This window comes from Schistocerca cancellata, chromosome 4, assembly GCF_023864275.1.
Source record: "Schistocerca cancellata isolate TAMUIC-IGC-003103 chromosome 4, iqSchCanc2.1, whole genome shotgun sequence".
In the NCBI taxonomy this organism is placed as follows: domain Eukaryota; kingdom Metazoa; phylum Arthropoda; class Insecta; order Orthoptera; family Acrididae; genus Schistocerca; species Schistocerca cancellata.
In genome coordinates, this window is record NC_064629.1 from 859,070,508 (window position 1) to 859,094,562 (window position 24,055).

The window sequence follows — 24,055 nt, forward strand, 5'->3', positions numbered from 1 at the left end:
TTGCCTAGAGCTTTACAGGATACTGTTTTCAGAAATTTTGGTGTTTACCCTTGCACCACACCATGTCATAAGCTGCTGAAAGTTCAGTGGAAACTACCTTTGTCTTGAGTTTCTCCTGGTAGCCACTTTCTGTGTGAGTAGTCAAGGAGAGCATTTGTGCACAGCATTTTCTATCCAGTTTGTTCTTCTGGTACCACAGAATTAATTTGGTCTTGTGTTTGGTCTAAGATCTTTCTTTCCAATAATTTGTTAACAGAGCTAAGTAGAAATACTGGCAAAAGTGTTCTGCAGCTGTTCCTTCTTTCTCTGGTAGATTGTTACCAATAACTTCAGCTCACTTAAGTTTTGTTGGTGATGTTCCTGTGCAAAGAATTTCATCGAAAGGCGAATTAGCCACTTTTGCTTTGTAGGAGCAATGTGCACCAAAAATTCAGGGTAGAGCCTGTTTGCACATGCAGCACTTCTACAGTTCGTGTCGCTAAGGGATGTCTCCACTGTGTTTAGTTCCTTTCACCATAATTTCATTTATTTTTCACTTGTAATTATAGTCTTGTGTGGCTAGTGTATTGGTCAGTGGGTTCAAATTATCTAAAATTTTTGAACAGATGTGCAGCTGTTAACTAAGCTTACACATAATTAAGTTGCTACTGTTGCTTACAAAATTATTGTAATGCCCAGGACACTGTGCTGTAACTTAATGCAACATCTGTACAACCATTGAACAGTGCATCCTGTCTAGAAACCTGTCGATAATTGTTCAGCTATATATATTGAATTTTGGAATTCTGCAAGACAGCATGTCTGAAACACAGCGTCTCTTAGTGCTCCAAAGTTTATTTCAGGCTACAAATACCATAATCTCAAAATTGATGTTTACCATCAAAAGTGAATGTCTAAATATTCTGCCTAGTTTTGTTCTTTTCCCCACATTGCGGCACAATAGTTTAAACTTGCATCATACACATTAAAAATACAGTTAAGCAGTGGAGGACCTGATTGACTAATTATATCCTTCCATTATTTGATACCAATAGATAAGCTGCTAAGGATGCACTTTTCCATTTGCCAACCTTTTTCAAGATTTGTAATGTTAAAAAAAAAAGAAAATCTGCAAAGAAAGTTCTCACTAGTGCCGTTGAACGGAGAAATAATCACATTGTGAAGTATGGAACTGAGTACTGCAGTTTGATGTCCTCTCCATGCTCTGTAACATTCTCATAGCTGACGCTGTTGATATCAAGTTTTTAATTGATTTACTTTCTGTGATCAATTTTTTGTGCATTATCAAATAGTTTCTTTGGTGTCCAGTGGTAAGATGCATGTTAGTTAGTTACATGTTCCTAGACCATTTGAGCAATTCTTTTATTGAAATGAGGTGGAATGAGTCAGTTTACAGGACATGCATATGTAATAAGTGTTAACATTAATGACAATATCATTTTAGTCCTACTGACCATGCTACATTTAAAACTAAGTTTTTTAAATTTTTTTACAGGCTCCCATTCTTTAAATAGAAATTAGTCTATGGAATAGGAAGTGTCGTCCAGGAAAAATGATTTTAGGTTAGATTTAATACTTGCTTTGCTACCTGCCAGACATTTTATGGTACTGGTAAATGATCAAAATTTTTGGTACTGTGTATTGAGCTCCTTTGTGAGCCACTGACAGCTTTAATAATGGGTGGCAAAGGTCATTTTTTCCTCTCGTGTTGTACGTATGGACATCACTGTTTTCCTCAAATTGTGATGAATTATTTATGGTGAATTTAATTATCAAATATATGTATTGTGATAGTGCAGTTAAAATGGCCAACTCTTTGAAGATATACCTACATGACAACCACAGGCAAACATCATGTATTATTCTTAATTTTCACTTTTGTACAATCAGTACTTCATTTTCAGTGCTTTGATACCACAGAAAAATATTCCAAAGGACATTACTGAGTGGAAATATGCAAAATATTCCAAGATGTTGATTTGTTTGTTTCCAAGACTAGCAACTGTACAAGGTCTGTTCAAAAACTTCTGGGACATTCTTAATTTCCAGCCAGTGGTGTGTTGGAGTATAATGTGGTTGGCATCTGTGCACACGCATGTGTTTAATGTGTAACTGCTGGAAGTTTCATTGTTGTATGTCTGTTAGTCATTGTTCAGTGGTGTATCAAGAAGAACTTTGTGTCACACAGTTTGTGAATTTTGAGATGGCAGAGTTGGAGGAGCAATGTGTCTGCATTAAATTTTGCGTGAAACTCAAGAAAACCCTTACAGAGACACACCAAATATGCAGAAAGCCTACAGTGATGAGTGCTTAAGCTGTACTCGGCATTAAGACTGATTCAAATGGCTTAAAAATGGCCTGACAGAAGTTAAGGATGAGCCTCGTTCAGGAAACTCTTTGATGTCTACCAGCAGCACTTGTCGGGAATGTCAACAAAACTGTGTGTGCCAATCAAAGACTACTTGTCTGAGAGATTTCAGATGAATGTTATATTTCAGTTGGATCGTGTCATGAAATCCTGATACAGCATCTTGGAATGCATCGTGTTGCCACCAAGTTCGTCCCATGGTCCTTGAGTCAAGACCAGTAAAACTTTCACCTCATAATCTGTGAAGAGCTTTTGGATCATGCAAATGAGAATGAGATGTTTCTTAAGAGACTCATAACTGTTGATGAGATGTGGGTCTGTGGTTATGACATTGAGACCAAGGTTCAATCTTCACAATGGGCCGGGAAGGTTCTCCAAGAGAAAAAAAGCTCCTCAGGTCAGGTCAAATGACAAAACTGTTCTGATACTTTCCTTTGACTTTGGAGGAATCAGTTCATCAAGAATTCATGCCACAGGGACAAATTGTTAATCAATGGTACTGTCAGGACCTGTTGCAGCACCTGCAAGAAAATGTGAGAAGGAAACGGCCTGAAATGTGGTGAGACAATTTATGGCTCTTGCATTATGATAACACACCTGCACATTCATCACTGTTGGTGTGTGACTAATGCACAAAAATCAAAATCACTGTGCTGCCTCATCTTCCATACCATCTAGACCTGATCCCTGTGGAATTTTTTTTATTTCCAAAGTTGAAAACCTTGTTGAAAGGACAAAGATTTGCAGTGATACATGGGATGAAAAAAATTTGCAAGTGGTGTGCCTTGTGCAATCCAGCAAGAGGTATACCAAGAGTGGATCAAAAATTGAACACTGTGTGACTCCCTTTGAAATTTCTTCCATTGCTAAAATTTTCTACCTTTCCAACATTGTCTGAATTATTCAGCACAACTTTTTACATTCTGTTTGTACAGTATGATTTAAACCAGTTGTGTATAAGCCGTCAATTCCATGAAAGATCTACACGAACACCTTGGAAATGGCAATGAACAGCATTCTCAGTTGAACTACCCATTTGGAATACAAACTGTGATGCAGTTGGTGCATAAGTTCATAACATTTTTGTTTTGCATGTTGATATTCCTGTTGCTGTGGGTTTATTTATTGATTGTTCATGTTTATTTGTAGTTTGCTGTTGCTATTTGAGCTTACATATTGTCATTTTGACATCTGGATGTAGTGAGCAGAGCTGTGGATGCTAGAAAACGTAGTGCCAAGTTGAGAAATCAGAATATTTCCAACAGATTCTTCATTCTGAGTTCAGTAGAGGGGTTACAGCAGTGGAGGCAGTGAGAAACCTTTGTGCCATGTATGGGGATAATGCCATGGACAGACCACAGAAAGAAAATGGTTCTCTCATTTTAAGGAGGATTGTTTTGACATTAGTGACTTTCCATGTTCAGGAAGACCTTCGAGATTTGATGAAGATTGTTTGAACACATTAATCACCAATGATGTGTGTCAGTGTACTCGAGAACTGACAAATGTGATAAACTGTGATCATTCCACTATTGTGTGACATTTGCATGCCATGAGGAAAGTTCAATATAAGCCAAAATCACAAAAATCAGTGTATGGCCACGTGTGCATCTCTGCTTGCTCGTCGTCAGTTGGCTTGTGAGCAGCACTGACCATACCTATCCTGTATCGTTAGTGGTGGCAAAAAACAATGTCTTTAGGCTAACATGAGGAAAAGAAAGGAGTTGTGGTTGAGCCCAAACAAAGCAACAGTTCCCCGCACAAAGTCCTGTGTGCATCCACAAATATAATGTTATGCATCTGTTGGAACAGCGGTGGTTTGGTGTACTACGAATTGCTTCCCCGAGGCATAACCATCACTGCTGACATTTATTGTCAACAGCTGGGATGTTTTGCAGCAATCCAAGAATGACGACTAGGAGGACTGCATGGAGTGAATTCTACTCTGCGATAATGCTCAGCTGCATTTTGCTAGACTGACAAAAAATGCTATACGGAAGCTGTGTTGGGAAGTCACTCTGTGCTCACCATATTGACCTGATCTTGCACTCTCATATTTGCACCTTTTCTGCTCTCTATTGAAAAACTTTCAAGGAACTTCCTCTCCAGATGAAAATGCCCTTTGAAAATGGCTTGATGAGTTCTTCGCCTCAAAACCACATGATTTCTACAATTGTGGAATTGAAAAGTCAGCCCAGTGCTGGCAGACTGTTGTAAATAGTGATGGAGAACATATTATTGATAACTAATGTCTCTGTTATGTGTATCTGTTGTTTTTATCAAACTTGTGGAAAAACAACAGTGTCAACTTATGCACCAGCCCAATAAATTGTAAGTGAGACTATTCTTGATTACAATACTTTTTCAAATATTTTGGAAAAAGATGTCAGTAAGGAAATTGGACAATAATTATTTAAGTCTTTCTAGTCTCATTTCATTTAAAGATGTGTAACAATTGCGTATTTTAACCTGTCGGGAAAAATTCCCTTTGCGAGTAATGGATTACATATACAACTAAGGACATAGCGTATTAAGTTAAAACAACTTGGAATTCGATTTGAAATTCTATCAACACCATGTGAGCATTTGTTTTTTAGGATGTTTATAATTCTGTTAATTTCAGTGAAGGACGTTGGTACTACTTTTAGTTGCTTAAAGTTTTGTGGAATGATATTTTTCATATATTCTTTTGCCACTTTAACTGAACCATTTGCTGCTAGATTTAGAAAGTGACTGTTAAAAGTATATGCAGCTTGTAAATTATTGGTCACATAATCATCATTTAGTTTAATTATTATGATATCTTGGTCACTGACTGGCTGACCTGTCCCCCATTGGCAATATTCCACGTAGTTTTAATCTTATTATCTGCATTATTAATTTATATGAGGATGTGCATACATTTTGACATTTGAATGACTTTTCTTAAAATATTACAGTATTTTTTGTAGTATCCGTGAAATGTTGTATCTTGTCTTATCATGACCTGTATACAAATTTCCCTCTTCCTCGTACGTAAGCTTTTAATTTCCTTAGTTATCCATGGTTTACTTTTTAATGGATTTTCTGGATAACTTCTTAGTAAAGCTACTTTCAAATATTGAAACAGTTTTGCTGTGGAAGAAATTGAATTTGACATTATAATCAATTTCTGTATATATGTCACCCCATACCACCTCTTTTAACTTACTCTTAAACCATTGTATCCTGTTCTCATTTATAAGCTCCACTGCTCTGTATGAATCTGCCTCAGGAGTGTAAGGTGTATTTTTTTATTTCCATTAATTGTGCATCATGATTAGATAGTCCATTAACAATCGGGTACACATTGTTTGAACCTGGACACTGTCTATAAAAATTTTATCAGGGTACTACTATCTTGTCGCACAAGGGCCCTACTGTCTTGTTGCACACAAGTTGGAAAATTAGCCCCTGAAATTAGATTGAAACACCCAAATAGTGATTCTGGTTCATTTTTCCTGTCCATAACTTTCAAGAAATATTCATTAAAATCTCCACGAACTACCAACTGTTTTTTCTTGTCTGACTGGTACCTCAGTAATGCATCTAGATTTCTGATAAATAGTTGAAAGTTCCCTAGAGGGAATCTGTAGACTGTTAAAATTGCAGGAGAAGTATTCTGCAGTAACAACTAATAAGCATGTGCGTCTAGGTTCTGATGTACGCAGAAACTGCTTGTCAAAACTCCTCCATTTTCCATGTTCACTCTACACAAAAATAATGCTAGTGTATAACACCTTATATTTAACATTTCTATCCCTGGAATGAACAGGGTCACAGGTGGACATAGAATGATGGTTTATTGATAATATAATTATGTACACTTTGATCTTGGTCAGGGTCAGTGTCAGAGTCAGTGTGTGGGTGCTGCTGGATGGATGGTGTGGTGGGCTGTGTTCATGCTCTGACTGATGTGCTGCTGGATGTGGCTGGCGCTAGGGCTTGGAGTATGAGTGTGGCTGAGAGGATAAACACTTCATTGGGTGACTCTGATTGTGGAACCATTGGTATGGTCAGCATAAGCTCAGACTGCAGTCTTGATATGGACTTCTGATCCATTGGCACAAATAGTGTCACAGCACACGGATACGGCACAGCCTGCTCGCAGGCACGTTACATCATGGAGGCAAAATAGTACTAATGATAGCATTGCCACAGTTGTGAATGCATGCTCTGCTGGCAGTGCACCAGGCACATCCTGTGGCTGCTATCAGAGATACTGTGGTCAAAAACTCTGCCTTTTTGGTGGTCGGAAAGTTCATTAACATGTGAGATGAGTCCTGATTGGTGTTTGACTTGCAGGAGCTTGTGCTGATTACGGCAGAGAATGCCTGAAGCTCGGTCACCCACTGGGCGTGACTGTGTGTCGTGTAGTCTAAGGCTCTAAGCAGTTGATGAGTGGCCGTGTATATGACATCATTTCTTCCTTAGGAAGAGATGGCAATGCCATCTTGGTGGTAGCTGAAGATCCTACATCCTCTTCTGCCATAGGGAAGAGAGACGTTAAAGCTGTCTTGGTGTTGGCTGAGGATTTGGCATCCCTTTCCTCCCTTGGAGAGAGAGAGAGAGAGAGAGAGAGAGAGAGAGAGAGAGAGAGAGAGAGAGAAATGCTGATACCCATCCAGTACTGCCGAAAAGCGTGGTGCCGATGTGCATCCACATGGGAGCGGCACCTCCCCTGAATGACATGGTATGTTCAAGGGCATGGGTAGCTCATTGTTTCTGCGACCTTGTCCCTGGAATATGGGACCAGAGGTTGTGTGGCTGTGTCCATCGAGGTTTGGACGATCAAAATATGGCTGCAAACAGTGGAGAGGATGAGGGTGGAAAATTTCTGCGGCTTGAGTGCACAGAACAACACGTGCAGGATAGTTCGTCAGAGCAGGATCGAATGATCTAGAGCCAGTGAAAGTGAAAATTGAATAGTGGAAGAGGCCCCCTTCATAGAAGGGGCCTGGGAAGGTGGTAGTGCAGGAGCCTAGAAGCAGGAATGTGGAACATGATAGGTGCGACCACAGAGCGAAGAGCAGCTGAACTGCATGGACAGGAGTGGGACCTTTACAGGAGAGCCACATAATAACATCGCCCCCTCATGGTAGAGAGGCATGTGAAGTACTGCATAGTAAGGAGAGTGATACCAGTGTAGAGGAAGAGCAGTGTGGAACGGAAGAGTACACACATGCACACCTAAGGATGTGCATGCACATAAGGGTGCGGCTGGAGTGCATACAGAAGTGCAGAAATTGGAAGACAGTTTGCCTGGAGGGTGGCCAGGTGTGCAAAAACACCTGTGAAGAGAATGGAAGGAAATCTAAGGAAATGTTTTGTGCCTTGGGGTGTAAATGTGGAAGAAGAAACAATGTGTCCAAAGGATGGAATTGCATGTGAAAGCCCTTTGAATGGCAATTGGAAGAAATATTTGGTGCCTGAAAGGTGGACCGCAGGCTTGTGGGGCTAGAGTACTGTGGTATGTGACGGCGTGAAGAAATTTGAAGGACTGGCAGTTACTGTGGAGGAGTGAGAAGGCTTCTCACAGGGCACTAATGTGATGCCCGAAGACTGCACAGGGGTGTGAAAGCAGATATAAAAGGGAGTCTGACAATGTGGCAGCACCAGCAAGGTGTCCCGGCACGTCAGTATCGACACCCTCGATGGTGGAGTGTGCGGATGTGCACTGAAAATGGCAAGAAAGGAATAAGCAGGAGTGGGACATCGTAAAGGGAAAGGCCCAACTGTTGAGATCACATGTCAGTGTTGGAATGGAATGTTGGATATGGTAGCATCAGAAATGAAAGCTCAATGATGGGAGTTGACAGGTACATGTGTGAGAAAGTGCAGCTTCAAGCACAGGAAATAGTGAATTGAAGGATCTTGTACCAGAAGTGGGAAGCTGCAGCAGTATTGGTGGGAGTGGGTTGACCCTGGAAAAAGCACTCTGAGTTGCACTGTCTACCTGGGAGCAGAAGTAGTTCTGTCCAAATTACCTAAAAATGGAATGTTACAAATGTGGGACCCCGTCACCAGGCTGCCATGGCGCACCACCCTCGAGAGGTAGTCAGGCCACAGCTGCAGTGTCTCAGGCAAAGGTGAAAGCGATGGCTGCAGTATTGGGTTCGCGGTCAGAAGGGGATGGCTGATTGGCAGCAGATGAGGTCCAGTGTAGCAGAAGTGGGACTGCAGCCTTGTGGTCAACTGGTGTTTGGGCATGGCCATCTTCAGGAAGAGGACTGTACATGGCCACAAGGTGTGGGGCTGCAGAAGCAGCATCAGATAGCTGGAACATGGCAGCAACCAGATGGCAGGCGAGAGCGGCAGACTTCAACCTTGTCACCACCTTTGCTAGTGGTACGGTGCATGTGGAATGAATGGACTACCAGGTGGACAGAGAAAAATGGTTTATTGATAAGCGTATGATGTACACTTCAGTCATATTGTGAGTTGCACGAAGGATTAAGACTCGACAGTAACTGTCCTAATCAGTGTAAGATGGCTGCTAGATGGACTGTATGGTGGGCTGATAAACTGCAAGGTGTGGCCAGCACAAGTTGTGTGTGTGTGTGTGTGTGTGTGTGTGTGTGTGTGTGTGTGTGTGTGTGGGTGGGTGGGTGGGTGGGTGGGTGTGTGTGTGTTTTAGCTTAAGCCATCGACAAGTAGCTGTGCTTACGACAATGTTTCTTTGTTGTCTTTTATGGATGCACATAAATTTTTCCACTTTGTCACATTTATTTACCTCTCTATGGCACACTTTCTTACTTTTGTTTATATCAGTCTCTCAGTTCACTGAGGAGAAAAGCATTTTTTCTCTCACCATCTCAGATTTGAATGAAACTCGTCTTATCTGGTCTCCCTATTGAGATAAGTAGCTATACAAAATTTTAACATTTTATCACTAAATGTTTCCACTGTCCATCGGTTTCAACACTTTGATGAAGTAAAGTGACACATGTTAACATTTTGAAAATGAATTTTTGTTATTTATCTTCAAAACAGGAAAATTTGGAGGTTGAATACTCTATACTATAAGGACTGTAGAACAATATCTCATGCCTTTAAGAAAAGTACCAAGACAAGAAAAATGTATACTTAAATTTTTGTGTTTTATTTTGCAAAAATGATCCTCAAAGCATGAGATGTTTCTTGAAAAAATAAAATTAGTGGATATTTTGTTCTTTTATCTGTTGTTTTTGTAAGAAATAATAAAATTTAATTTTTTGCTTGAGAATCTAAAGTAAACCATTGAAATTTCAGGGGTTTCTAATAATATGCTTATGACCTAGCAAAGATTTTAAACGATTAAACTTATAAAAGAAACAGGCTCAGTCACCAGTATTTTTTTAAAAGACAAGTCAGTTCAATTTTTTGAACAGAACTATGTACAGTAGACATAATTTTATAAAAGAAACATTTTTTTCTGAATAGAGCACGTACATTCCTTTGAAAACTGGTAAGCTCTTATAGCTAGATGTTTTAGGCTGTTCAACAATAGCTAGCATGTGAGGAATGGGAGCCGTGCAAATATCCTCTTATTCGGGCCAATGGATTGTCAGCTATGGTCCTGAAGGATGCAAAAATTTTACAGTTACATCATGTTCTGTTGTATGTAGCTCAATCATAGTCCCAAATCATCACAAATTAGAACATTTACAAGCTACACCTTGTGATGGGATATGGACTTCATGGTTGATAAAATAAGGAACAGTTTAAGAAGAAACAAAATCATTTGTGGACTGACCATAGGCCACTGAACTTATCTCCGCAAAAAATTTGAAATATTTTCAAAGATTCTAAATATTCAGCACAGTAAGAGCGTAATATTTTTAAAATAAAGGATTGTTAGCAGAACCAAACCTGGAAACGGGGAACTGAAAACCAAAGCAATTGATTTAGTAACAAACTTTCACCATAGTGATGAACAGTCTAGAAATTTCCCCAGTAAAAAAGGTATTGGAAGCATAAGGAGAAAGCAGTGTGAAAGAAAAGAAAAAGATTCATGCAATTATGCATGAAATTTATTTACATTTTGAAAATTAATATCTAGAAACTAATGTTTTTTTTTCTATGTTGGGTTCTCTACACTTCAAAAGCAAAAAATACCAAAGGAAAAAAATATTCATTACATTTATTATGTCATCAATATTCCATCTTTTGAGGAATGATTTGAAGAACAAAAAAATGGATTATCCCTTTCCCTTTTATGTGATATTTGATGTAAGGGTGAACCGTTTTTTGAAAAACAAAGTGATAAAATTTACGTATAAATTTTTTTCATTTCTTGAGGGAATATTATTATTTTATGTGCCCCTAACCTAAACCAGAGTGAGATGAAATGTTAAAATTTGATATGGTTACTTATCTCAATAGGGAGGACAAATAAGGCAAGTTTTATCTAAATATTAGATGATGGGTGAGATGGCATGGATGACTTAACATGGAATGAACTCTGTGTGTTTCTGCATTGCCAGACATTTCATTATTAAATATTTTCCTGCCGCCATGGTACACTCGATTCGTCGTGGCCTGCTGAAATGTGTAAATTTATTTTATTTTCTATTTCCTTTGTTGTTTTAGAAAAAAAAAACATTTTCCATGCAATTATTGTATGCTTGTAATCATGTAGTATAGAGGTAAAATATTTAATATTCATTTTCCATCCCAGATTTTAATAAAGATGAATGCTAAATACAGAATGAAATGACATGGTGCACTTACCCGTGTATGTGAGAGGACTGGGTTTTTAAATTCCCCTCTAAACATACTGATTCAGATTAGAAAATTACCATAAATCACTGTAGGCATATGCCTGTGCTCTCTCTATGACCACCTCAACATTTACAGGATGTTCACCTCTAACCCTCATACCTACCTACCTACCTACGTACCAGATCATCATACACTATTCTAAATAACATTGTTCTTTTTGTTTCAGCATGTTCGTGAGTTACAGAAAATGAAGGAAATATTTGGTGAGAAAGTGTTCTGTTTTGTTATTACATCACAAGTCAGAACACCTGAAAACTCGTGCTGCAGATACACATCATCCCCTGTTGATAAAATGCTTGAGGCAGCTGCACATAGTATAGGTCACTCTTGTGAAGATGCTATGGAAAACAGGAATTTAGTTGTGTTTCATCAGTTATCACTTATTGGTGAGTTTTTTATATTAAATTTTTTGAATATCATTTTATTGAAAACTTGGTAATGTATAATATTTTTAATCACATGAGGAAGTAGATAAAAATGAGATGGGGGATACGAAATTGCAGGAGATATGAAACTGCAAGAATAATTTTACAGATCAATGAAGGATCAAAGTCAAAATGATGCCCCTGAAGTAAATGACATTCCCTCAAATTATTGAGATCCTTTAGAGAGTCAGTCATGATAAAATTATTCCACATGTTTTGCAAGATGTAAAAGACAGGCAAAATATCCATAAACTTCAGGATTGAGGTAATAATTCCAGCCCCAAGGAAGGCAGGTACTGATATGTGAATGCTAACATACCATCAGTTTGATGGTCATTGTTGGAAAATATTGACAGAATTATTTACAGAAGACTGGAAAAACTGGTCAAAGCCAACCTTATGGAACATAAGTTTGAATTCTGGAGAAATGTGGGGAAAACATGAGGCAATACTGACCCTACAACTTACCCTATAAAGTAGGTTGGAGAAGGCAAACCTACATTTATAACATTTGTAGATTTAGAGAAAGCTTTTAACAGTGTTGACCAGACTACACTCTTTGAAATTTTGAAGGTAGCAGGGATAAACTGCAGGTAACAAAAGTTATTTACAAATTGTATAGAAACTAGACTACAGTTACAAGAGTTGAATGTGAAAGGGAAGCAGCAGCTGAGAAGGAAGTGAGACAAGCTTGCAGTCTATGCCTGATGTTACTCAATCTGTACATTGAACAAGCTGTGAAGGAACCCAAGGAGGAATTTGTAAACGGAATTAAAGTTCATGTAGAAGAAATAAAACTTCGAGATTTGCCAATGACATCGAAATTCTGTCAGTGTGCAATGGAACAGAATGGATAATGTCTTGAAGAGAGATTATAAGATTAAATCAATAGAAATAAACCAAGGGAAGTGGAACATAATTGAATTAAATCAGGCGATGCTGAGGGAATTAGATTAGGAAATGAGACTAAAGGTAGTAGATGAGTTTTGCTATTTGAGCAACAAAATAACAGATAATGACCAATGTAGAGAGTATATAAAATGCAGACTAACAATAGCAAGAAAAAGTATTTTTGAAGTAGCAGAATTTGTTAAGATGTAATATCGGTTGAAGTGGTAGAAAGTCTTTTCTAACCGTATTTGTGTTGAGTGTAACCCTGTACAGTAGTGAAACATCGACAATAAGCAGTTCAGACAAGAAGAGAATAGAAATGTGATTCTCTAGAAAAATGCTGAAGATTAGATGGGTAGATCGAATAACAGACTAAGAGGTACTGAACTGAATTGGAAGAAAAAGAAATTTGTGGTACAACTTGACTAAAAGAAGTGATTGGTTGATAGGAGATGGCCTGAGGCATCAAGAAATTGCCAGTTTGGTAGTGGAAAAGGAAGAGTGTGTGTGTGTAAACTGATGTAGGATACTGTAGTTATGCAGAGTTGAAGAGGCTGGCAAGGATAGACTTACAGGGAGAGCTGCACCAAACCAGTCTTTCCAGAAGACCAAGACGACGATGACAGTAAAGTAACAAGAAATAGACTTTTTAATGTTGCAGCTCACAGAGCATGGAATCTTTTTGCTGCTGCATTTTAACTGAGAGACAGAAGACTGAAAAAAAAAAAAATCATGTGAATGAGGGAAGGAGGGGGGGGGGGGGGGGGAGTTAACAAGACTGTGGAAAATACTGGGAGCCAAAGGAGATGAATGATATGAAGACAAGGAAGTGAAATACGCAGTAGGAGAGGAATGGTGAGGGGATAGGTCACTTAAGTGTACACCACTGCTGTGAGCCATTAAAGGGCTATAAATTTTGTTTGTCATTTCACTGAAATTTACTTTGTTAAAAATAGTGTTTTCACTGATGGTCTGTGCCAGTGTCATGGAAAATATGAATGTAGGAGAACTAGGACCCATGATTTCTGAATCACTGTCACCTCCTGTGGAAATCTTCATGACACGGATAGTAAAACGAGTATCCATGTCCCTCTTATTTAGTTTTCTTGCATGCTTTGTGGGTCATATATGCGAGAACTAGCCGTGATGTGAAACATGTTGGAACATTTCTATGCTACATTGTTAGTGGTGTTGAGCTGTGATGGCTGTATGTTAACTTCTTAAGAAGAAATTAATAGCTCATCCCTAACGGAAGACATCTTTTTGAGCATGGGGCAGTGTGAACAGATTATATTTTGCATCTGTTAGAAAAAAAGTGTGTTGTGCACTATGAACTGCTCTCCACAGAAGTGTCCATCACAGCTGGCATTTGCTTCCAATATCCGAGATGCCATTCTGTCACAGTGTAAGGAAAATGACCAACAAAACTGCATCAAGTGCTGCTACAGCACAATCATGCCTGCGTGCACTGTGCCGATTTCTCAGAATAAGTTATACATGTGTTTGTTAAGTATTCCCTCAGACAATTATTCTCCTTGTGCCTGCAGATGTTTACCTTACCTCCCCCTTTTTGAACCACCATCAAGAAAATTCCTTTCCGGACGAGAATGCACTTCATTTCTGGCTTGAAAGCATCTTTAACTCTGAACTAGTAGGTCTCTAAAGGCATGGAATTTGTGAACTATCTGAGCATTGTTGAGTTGTCTTATATAAAGCTAGAGAATATATTGTTGTTGATTAGTTTCTCTCTTATGTTTACTGTTATTTTCAATAAATTAATGAAGAACTGTTGTTAAAATATTTGCTGTACTTACAGAAATGAATTAAAATTTACCGTGATATCCTTACAATGAAAGTATATTTTAATAAACATAAAGTATCTGTAACACAAGCATACCTAAATTGATACAAATTAGTCAGATATTATGCAGTTGTGCAGTTCAAAATGATATGTTTTTACATGCTGTCCTTTGTTGTATTCAAATAGTATGAAAATGTGGTAGTTCAGGTAGATGCACTAAAAAGCTAGTTAATAAATGATTAATTATTTATAAATAAAAAATTATTCAAAATAAAATTGTTAGTCACAAAAATAAAAAATTATTTTGGCAGAGGCAGCAAAAGGTGTTACCAAGAGCACAGTATCTTAAGTTTTTTGCCCGTACACTATGGGCTACTGAAAGTAACTATAAGACTTATGAGAAAGATGACTTCAGATTTCATCATTGATTTGTGATCTGACTTCTCATAACTCTGTCACAGAATAGATAAAATGCTGGCCTTCATTGAGAGGTAGCCTTCACTTTACAGCTGAATCCCGTTACCTTAGAGCTAGCAAACTGCTGTGGCATTGGTCTCTCCTGTATTGCCTTAGTGGTGACTGGAGGAGATAAATTACAATGTTAAAGACAAGATTAGTTGCAGTTTTTGCATGGAACAACTTGCTTGGACTCAAAACTATAAACTGATAATGTGATGTCACACCTCAAGTGAAAATCACTCAGATTATTCAGTGGGAAGAAAATATCAAGTGAATTTAGCAGGATGATTCTGTGTTATACAGGAAGTGACTCAGTGACAGAGTTGACAAACAAGTTTCAGTTATACTACTGCAGAAAGAATAACAGAAAGAATGTTTCCACAGCCATTGTGTTTCTTGAGCGGGCTTTGAAGTGAGTCCATCTTGCGCCAGAACACCGAAAATATAAGCTAACGAGTCTTATATCCATTTCTCTGACTAGGTCTTGGGACTAGAGCATAATTACTAATAATACTCAAATGCACCTACTACAAACTAAACATCATACATCAATAAATGTCACTATTATTATTATTTGTTTACTTTCTCAGACATTAAGTCTGGTTAAGAATGGAAAGTGACGCGGACCTTGATCAAGCGTCACTTCCTTTTCACTGTACGGTATATGTTATATTGCATTTAGGAACTTTCGGGTAATTGAACATGTATCAGTAATTACGGATTTCTGTAGTTGTATATATAAGTTTGGATGTAGCTGTATTGCATTGATGTACTGGTGGATATTGTGTGGTATGACTCCTGTAGTTGATAGTTATTATTATTATTATTATTATTATTATTATTGTTATTGTTATTGTTATTATTTGTCTTACGCATACTGAAAACTGAAAAGCTCATTCATCAGATGTGAGTCACTTTTTTGGAGCATCTTCATTGTTTATACTGTGAACATTATGAGTAGGCATGACATCTTTTGAACATTATAGATTTAAAAAAGCTTTTCCTTAAGAACACTGCCATTGTCACCATACCCAAAATAGAGGACACAAATGAAAAGACAAAACTGTGAACATCCACAGAGAGACTTCATAAGCTACAAATGCCATATAGATTCAAATCAACAAACTGTACTGTTTAAGGAAACTGTACAGAATGACTGAAAAAGTGGGCTCGCAAAGCCAAGAAGGAAATGAAACAAACGAATATGTGTGGTGCAGGTTTGATTCCAGCTTCTGCTCACATCAGAATGTGAAACAAAGAACACAAAACACTGACAGTAATGTCTAGAATAAGTCATCTGTTAGCAAAACTGTCATTCAGTGTATAAATATGGAAAGAATGAGAAGTATCATCTACTCGTAATGATTGCAAATATAACTGCTGCTCCTATTTTGTCAGTAAAAGCAAAAAGCACTTATGTTGAAGAGTTTTTTAAGTTTTAGTGTGCTTATGACAGAGAGAACCCACAAATAACAATGGATTCTCCAAGCTGGGTGTGTTGCTGATTTTCTATGCAGTGCCTTTCAATCGGCAAAAAGTGTTATTAACTTAATCCCTGATGGCTTCGTATGACTGATGCCTCTAGGCTAGCATAATATTCATAGAGAACTCTCAAGGTGTAATGTGATGGCACAGATGGGCAGACGGTTCTGGAGTTAACAGAGACTGTCCATATGTTACTGGATCATGATGCCAAACAACCACTGCTACATTTTAACAGTTGTCATTGTTAGCACTATAAGAGCACATATACTTGCTATGATTATGCGCTGTTTGGCATGATAGTGATTCCTCATTTATGTTTTTGATCTGATGATGGCAATCTGCTAAAATATGTTACGTATATGAGGAAATGAAGTCCCATCCAGACAGATAGTTGAGTATAAATGAATCATGGTCACAGGCCTCTATAAAGACTTCCTGTCCTCCATTATATAGTAAAATTAGCATCACTTTCAGAGTTGTACTCACTCAAAACAGGAGTACTGCTGAAGATAGTAGTGTTTTAGTGATACTTTGATAATGCCAATGTTATTATTCTGATAGCCTAAAGAAGCCATTAGTGTGAAGCTTATTTGGAACTCCATTATTGCCAAACTGCAAAACTCGAGGAAGTGCGTAGAGACTCTACCCATCACTCAGTTGGTGAACCTCCTATTGTTGTTTTGGATTTTCTCTGTCTTAGGTGTACTGATACTAATAACTGCATGATCATAATGGCATGGGTGCTCAGTGAATGAGGTGGTGTTACACTGTCTAACAGCTTTGAATGACATTAGTGATGCTGCACTCAATCTAATGTTGACTACCTAAGTAAAGGTAGTGGAGTGATGTTGTTGCTTCTTATGAGCAACAATTCTGTTGAAGTTCTACATACACTATATGACCAAAAGTATCCAGACATGCCCAAAAAATGTGTTTTTCGTATTAGGTGCATTGTGCTGCCACCTACTGCCAGGTACTCCATAACAGTGACCTCAGTAGTCATTAAACAACGTAAGAGAGCAGAATGGGATACTCTGCGGAACTCACGGGCTTCGAATGTGGTCAAGTGATTGGGTGTCACTCATGTCATATGTCTGTGCACGAGATTTCCACACTCCTTAACATCCCTAGGTCCACTGTTTCCAATGTGATAGTGAAGTGGAAACGTGAAGGGACACATACAGCACAAAAGCATACAGGCCAACCTCGTCTGTTGACTGACAGTCTCGACAGTTGAAGAGAGTTGTAATGTGTAATAGGCAGGCATCTATCTGGGGAGAAGAGAGATTTGTGGCACGACTTGACTAGAAGAAGGGATTGGTTGGTAGGACATGTTCTGAGGCATCAAGGGATCACCAGTTTAGTATTGGAGGGCAGCGTGTAGGGTAAAAATCATAGAGGGAGACCAAGAGATGAATACACTAAGCAGATTCAGAAGGATGTAGGTTGCAGTAGTTATTGGGAGATGAAGAAGCTTGCACAGGATAGAGTAGCATGGAGAGCTGCATCAAACCAGTCTCAGGACTGAAGACCACAACAACAACAACTATCCAGACCATCACTCAGGAATTCCAAACTGCATCAGCATCCACTGCAAGTACTATGACAGTTAGGCGGGAGGTGAGAAAACTTGGATTCATGGTCAAGCGGCTGGTCGTAAGCCACACGTCACGCCAGCAAATGCCAAACTTCGCCTCGCTTGGTGTAAGGAGCGTAAACATTTGGACAACAGAACAGAGGGAAAACGTGTGGACTGAGGAATCACGGTACACAATGTGGCGATCCGATGGAAGGGTGTGGGTATGGCAAATGCCCGGTGAACATCATCTGCCAGTGTGTGTAGTGCCAACAGTAAAATTCAGAGGCATTGGTGTTATGGTGTGGTTATGGTGTAGTCGTGTTTTTCATGTAGGGGCCTTGCACCCCTTGTTGTTTTGCATGGCACTATCACAGCACAGGCCTACATTGATGTTTTAAGCACCTTCTTGCTTCCCACTGTTGAAGAGCAATTCGGGGATGGCAGTTCCATCTTTCAACACGATTGAGCACTTGTTCATAATGCGTGGACTGTGGCAGAGTGGTTACACAACAACAACATCTCTAATGGACTGTCCTGCACAGAGTCCTGACCGGAATCCTATAGAACACCTTTGAGATGTTTTGGAATGCTGACTTCATGCCAGGCCTCACCGACCGGCATCGATACCTCTCCTCAGTGCAGCACGCCATAAAGGATGGGCTGCCATTCTCCAAGAAACCTTCCAGCACTTGATTGAATGTGTGCTTGAGAGAGTGGAAGCTGTCATCAAGGCTAAGGATGGGGCAACACCATATTGAATTCCAACATTACTGACTGAGGGCGCCACGAACTTGTAAGTCGTTTTCAGCCATGTATTTGGATACTTTTGATCACATAGTGTATTTAACCCTGCTCTGCGGACTAGCATTCTAGTAAAAGCATAATGTGTGGTTTGTGTTTAAATGATTTGTTAATAATGTAACTGTGTCAAAATCATAATGGGGTACTTCCTATTAGTGATGAAAATGTTCATGGCATTTAAGCATGAATGAAAAGAAGGTAGAAAACAATACTCATGTACTCCAACTGTATTAGCTGTTTGTCGGTATAAACTAATGTTCATATATCATTGTACATTTTTTGTTATTCAGGAAATCAAATGAAACGTTCTACATGTGTCATTTTAATAATGAACAACGGAACGAGTAGTAATAGTCCGTAGCATTTAGTGCCAGGGTAAACCATAGATCCTGTGGTAAAACGAGAAGGGTAGAAGTGTTTCACTGCGTTGTCCACTGGCATTGCCATTTTTATTTAACAAAAAGATGATACCCACTTTGGTTTACAATGGTTTACCAAAACATGAGGAACTGCATTTACTTTCTCTTTCTCAGAGCAGACTAGTACAAAATTTGTCAGTTTATGAGAGCCACATACTATGTACTGGACCTCAGTGAGCCAGGGGACACATGTAATTCAATGGATGACATCGATGTATAATACACACAAGCACAATGACAGTAAATTATCATGTGACTGTAGTCAGTTAGGACAAATAAGTGGCCATAACAGCTCACTATTAAATCTCTCCATGGTCCATTGCTTATGACAATAGGGAACTGCCCCTTATGTATATTACGTGTGATCCAAAAGTAATGGGAATTTTTTATTTTGTTAAAGAATCTTTATTCATCATTGTCAACTTTGTCCCCTTTAGAGTAGTCTCTCTCTGATGTAATGCACTTATGCTAGTGCTTTTTCCAATCTTGGAAGCACTTCTGGAACTTGCATTTCATTATCGTGTTCAACTCCTTCAACAATTCTGTTTTTATCTTATCAGTGGTGGCAAAATGATGCCCTTTCATGTTTCTCTTCAGCCTCAGGGATAGAAAGAAGTCGCAGAGGGCCATGTCTGGCAAATTCGGTGGCTAAGGCAACATAATAGTTTTGTTATTTGCCAAAAAATTCTCGAACAAGCATTGAGGAGTGAGTGGGAGTATTATTGTGTAGCAATTTCGAAGAGTGGTTTTGCCACAATTCTGCTCATTGTCTTTGGATTGCTTCATGCAAACAATGCCTAACTTCCATGTTGTATACCTTATTGACCATATGACCACAAGGCAGGAACTCATGATTCAATATCCCATTGTAAGGAAAGAAAACCATGAGAAGACTTTTTGCATATGATCAAACTTTTTGAATTTTTTCAGTCTTTGCTCTTTCAGGCAATTTCCATCGGGACAACTGGGCCTTGGTTTTAACTACGTTTCATCACCTGTTATAATCTTCTTTAGAAGTTCTGTATCATTGTCGACTTTATTCAGCAATTCTTGAGCGATGTCTTTGTGACAACATTTTTTGGTTGAAATTCAACTTTGCTGCTACAAATTTCATGCCCAAAACATCTGAAAAAATTGTTTGGCATAAGCCAAAGGATATGCCATCATCATTAGCAACCTCTCTGATGGTGATTTGCTGATTTTTCCAGAACCATTTTCTTTACTTCTTTCAAATTGTTGTCAGTAATTGAAGTGTTAATCTGTCCAGGTTGGGTGTTGTATTCAACGTCTTTTAGATCCTCTGTAATGTGCCAGGACATGTCCTTATTTATTAGTGCCACTTAAAGTCACGTCACAACCGAATGTACCGGTATTGAAACATTTCCTCACCCAGTAGATAGTGCGCAGTGTTCTCGACCTACCTTGCTTTGTTTATTCAATATTGTCACCCGGTAGCTGCGTCCATCTCACCTAAATCACACTGATATTAAGAAGCCAGGATCCTAGGTGAAGTTTTCCAAAATCAAAAGTCAAGATCGTATTCATTGTCAAACATTTATGCCAACCACAGTGCGATTTATTTGTTATCACTCGCACACACAATATTCATGTGACCAGGCCTCTTACACTTAATCGTCACAATAGGTAGGTCAAAAACTTTCAGTCGCTAACAAAGTTCACAATTACAATTACCGAAAAATTAACCAACTTGCTGCGCTTTTGCTCCAAGAGAATCTGACCGAGAACTAACTAAGAACTGCACCAGCTCGGACCATATATAGACGAGCACTTGAATATTTGACTATTTCTGTTAATATATTATAGTTTATAATTTCCCAGGGTTAAAATGGTCCTTTCTAACTGGTTTTGAAGTTAACTATTTGGTTTTATTATTTAAATAACATGAGTGAGCTGTATCAATTTAAATACATGGAACTAACTTATGCATCCGCCGTGGGAATTCCCGACTTATAACCATGGCAGCCCTTTTGAACAATAATTTTTACATATTCAAATTTACTTAATTCTTAATTACTGCACTTACAAAGTTGAGACTGGAGTCATTTTATGTAGAAAAATAAAGGTAGCAAAAGTATCAAAACAGATATCAGAATTATTTAGTAGTTTGGTCACAATTGGCACTGAAAGTCATACAGGCTACAGATTTTAAGTCTTAATATCTATTTAACTAACAGACTTTAGGTTAATTTAAACACTTTGCTGGAATCAGTAAAATTTAGGCTTTCTTTGGGATGCAGTCTTATAGCTGAATTTGATCTATTAGCTCATTCGAATTTTACTTAATATGTATTGCACAATATACTCATTGTCCATAACTGTTAATAGTATGCATTTCCAATAAAACTGATTAGCTCATTACTTTCAGAATAGATATTTGAATGTACTGAAATAATAGATTTTACTAGGGGAATTTTATTTAAACTATTTCTGAATTCTGCACTATGCGGCTGAAGGCCACAGAATCTGTAGTCGGAATCTGAGTAGTGAAAATGAAAAAAAATAAAAGTTCATTGCTTAACTAAGTTATTGAAGGAGTGTAAAACCAAAACAGGATAGCAGTGGGCAACCATGCTTCGTTACACATCTTTCAAACTCTTATACCACGTGTGAACTCTTGTCAAAAGCTGCAGCCAACATTTTGAATGTGGTGCTGCACTTCATTCAGTTTTCAGTCAAAATTTAATATAAATCTTTTTCATCCATCATTTTTGAAAGTAAATATTTGCCAAGCACCCAAAAACACACACAACCCTTCTGATTGTTAACAATAAACTAAACATTCAAAACAGCTGAAAATTCAAACATATATGAGGAACATGTGCAACAACAAGATAAAAAAAATGAAATTTGGATGTATAAAGTCTACAAAATTAAAAAATTCCTGTTACTTTTTGATCACACCTCGTACGCTAACCAAAATACACTGACCCTTGTTACCTGTGAAACTACAGGGAATCCACTACATCTTATTCCTTTTCTACGAGCTGTTGATTATTTCTTGTCATTAAATGAATAATCTTTCTCACCAGCTCTGCAAATTGTCCACTGCTTTCAATATCAAAAACATGGGTACAGGCAAATAATATGCTGCAGGCGATTAGGTACAGGTCAGCTTGGCAAAACAAGACACTTGATGGTGTGACATATGCTCATTATGGGGGAAAGAAAGGCAATAGGCTGAAATTTGCAGCACGACACTCAGCAGCAAAGCACATGAAGACCACTAAACACTTTGAAGAGCACTGAACAGGGACATAGATGGCCAGTCAACAAATCACACGAATCAGCCCCATCAGAGCCAGTTAAGATGATTGTGGAGGTTATAGCCTCAAATTTGTGACCTCTGCTGATGCAACATCAGGAAAGGTAACAGATGGTAGAATGGGCCACATCGGGTGGGGGGGGACTGTTGTGGCTAGCTAGAATCTTCATTTCTGCCACCCAGTTCTTGCCAGTTGCAAATCCCTGGAGAAATAATTCCAGAACACAGACAGAAGGAATAATAGAGCATACCTAATTTCATGACCAAAGCATATGAGGGTGCTTGGAATGCAGTGTACATCTTGGTTGCAAAGGGGATGGTACTTCTTTTTTCATACCTGTGGCAAGACACACTCATCCTGCAGTGGCTCTGCGGTCATGATACTAGGGATAGCATGACTTGTACATGATAAGATTCCAGTCTGCTGAAGTGAACAGTCATGGAGAAGTCTGTTGGATGCATTTCAACATTGACTGCTGATGTCAGTTGCATAGTTAGGCAGGGTAGCTCATAGACCAGAGAAAACTTATATAAAGAGGCAGTCTCAGTTGCAAAGTTATTTTTATTACCAATACCATTGCACCCAATTCTCTCTATATATAATTATGGAAACTGATTACTGTATCAATCAGCCCATCATGGAATAGAATAAGCTTTATACAAAGAAAACTGCTTAGTTTTCTCTTTTTAAATTGCTAGGTTCTGCAGCAAAACCACCACTTTGTCAGTGTAGGGGTAAGACTGCTCCTTCGTTTCCCCTCTGAACCTGCTGTGAAGATGCTTTAAATAACTTTGCTGTATACTGGCGCTGAATCATTTTAAGCCATTATGTTAAGCTTTTTTCTTCCCTCAAATCAATATCTGAAGGTAACTTACAGAGCTGTACTTCAGAAGGCAGTGACTCCTGCTGACTCACAAACTCTGCTGTTATAAGCAGACAAAATATCTAGTGGATAATAATCCCAGCCATTGTGTGTTTTATTCACATAATAGGACAACATTGGACTGTAGTTGTGTTGAAGTACTCAAGACAGCTGTTGGCTCTGGGGTGGAGGAGTTGGTTCTCCACTTCTTAGTTCCATGCAGTTTACCTGCTTGCACAAATAGTGCCCATGAAATTTGTTCCTTGGTCCATCAGAATGACGGCATTAGGACTTTTGAGCAGTGACACCAAGTGATTCAAAAAGGCTTTTGCTACAGTCTTTGCAATCATAAAGGCACTTGTTATTACAACTAGACATCGAGAAAAGTGATCAGTAATTGAAAATATATTTATTCTCCTGTTGTGCCTGAGGAAAAGATCACATGATATCCAAGGTCATAATTTCAAAATGCCTAGAAGCAAGGTCTGCAACAGAATCCATGGCCATGTGTGTTGCACTCTTTGCTCCCATGGAAGAGAAGTGTATATATATCTCTCTGTCACCTTCCTCTCGGGGCTAGACACACTTTTGTGAGCACATGTGTGACAAGCGAGGAGTCCCGAGCTGTTGCAGTAGAACTTCCTTACCTGTACTTCAATCTCTTTCTCTGACGATCCTTCTTTCTCTTACTCTCTCTCATAGTGACAGCCATAGGTGTTAACCTGGCCATAACCTAGATTCTACTGTCCTTCCTCGGTATATTCATTCATTTACTTTACATCACCATTCAGCTGAAGTAATTTTTGTCCCCTTCTGGGCTTGAACTTCATTTTCCAAATTATTCTGTAGTGTGGACCAACTGGGGAAGAATGCCCTAAATAGTGCCTTTGGCAGTATTTA

At 38.6% G+C, this 24,055-nt stretch overlaps 1 protein-coding gene across 1 annotated transcript in view; it reads left to right on the forward strand.

The window, feature by feature from the left end:
* Positions 1-24,055, forward strand: part of LOC126184989 (dual serine/threonine and tyrosine protein kinase-like) — a 295,254-nt gene that overhangs the window by 123,425 nt on the left and 147,774 nt on the right. The window contains exon 5 of the mRNA XM_049927698.1: positions 11,316-11,535. Within this exon, the coding sequence (XP_049783655.1) occupies positions 11,316-11,535 (220 nt within the window). The remainder of the gene's footprint in view (positions 1-11,315; positions 11,536-24,055) is intronic.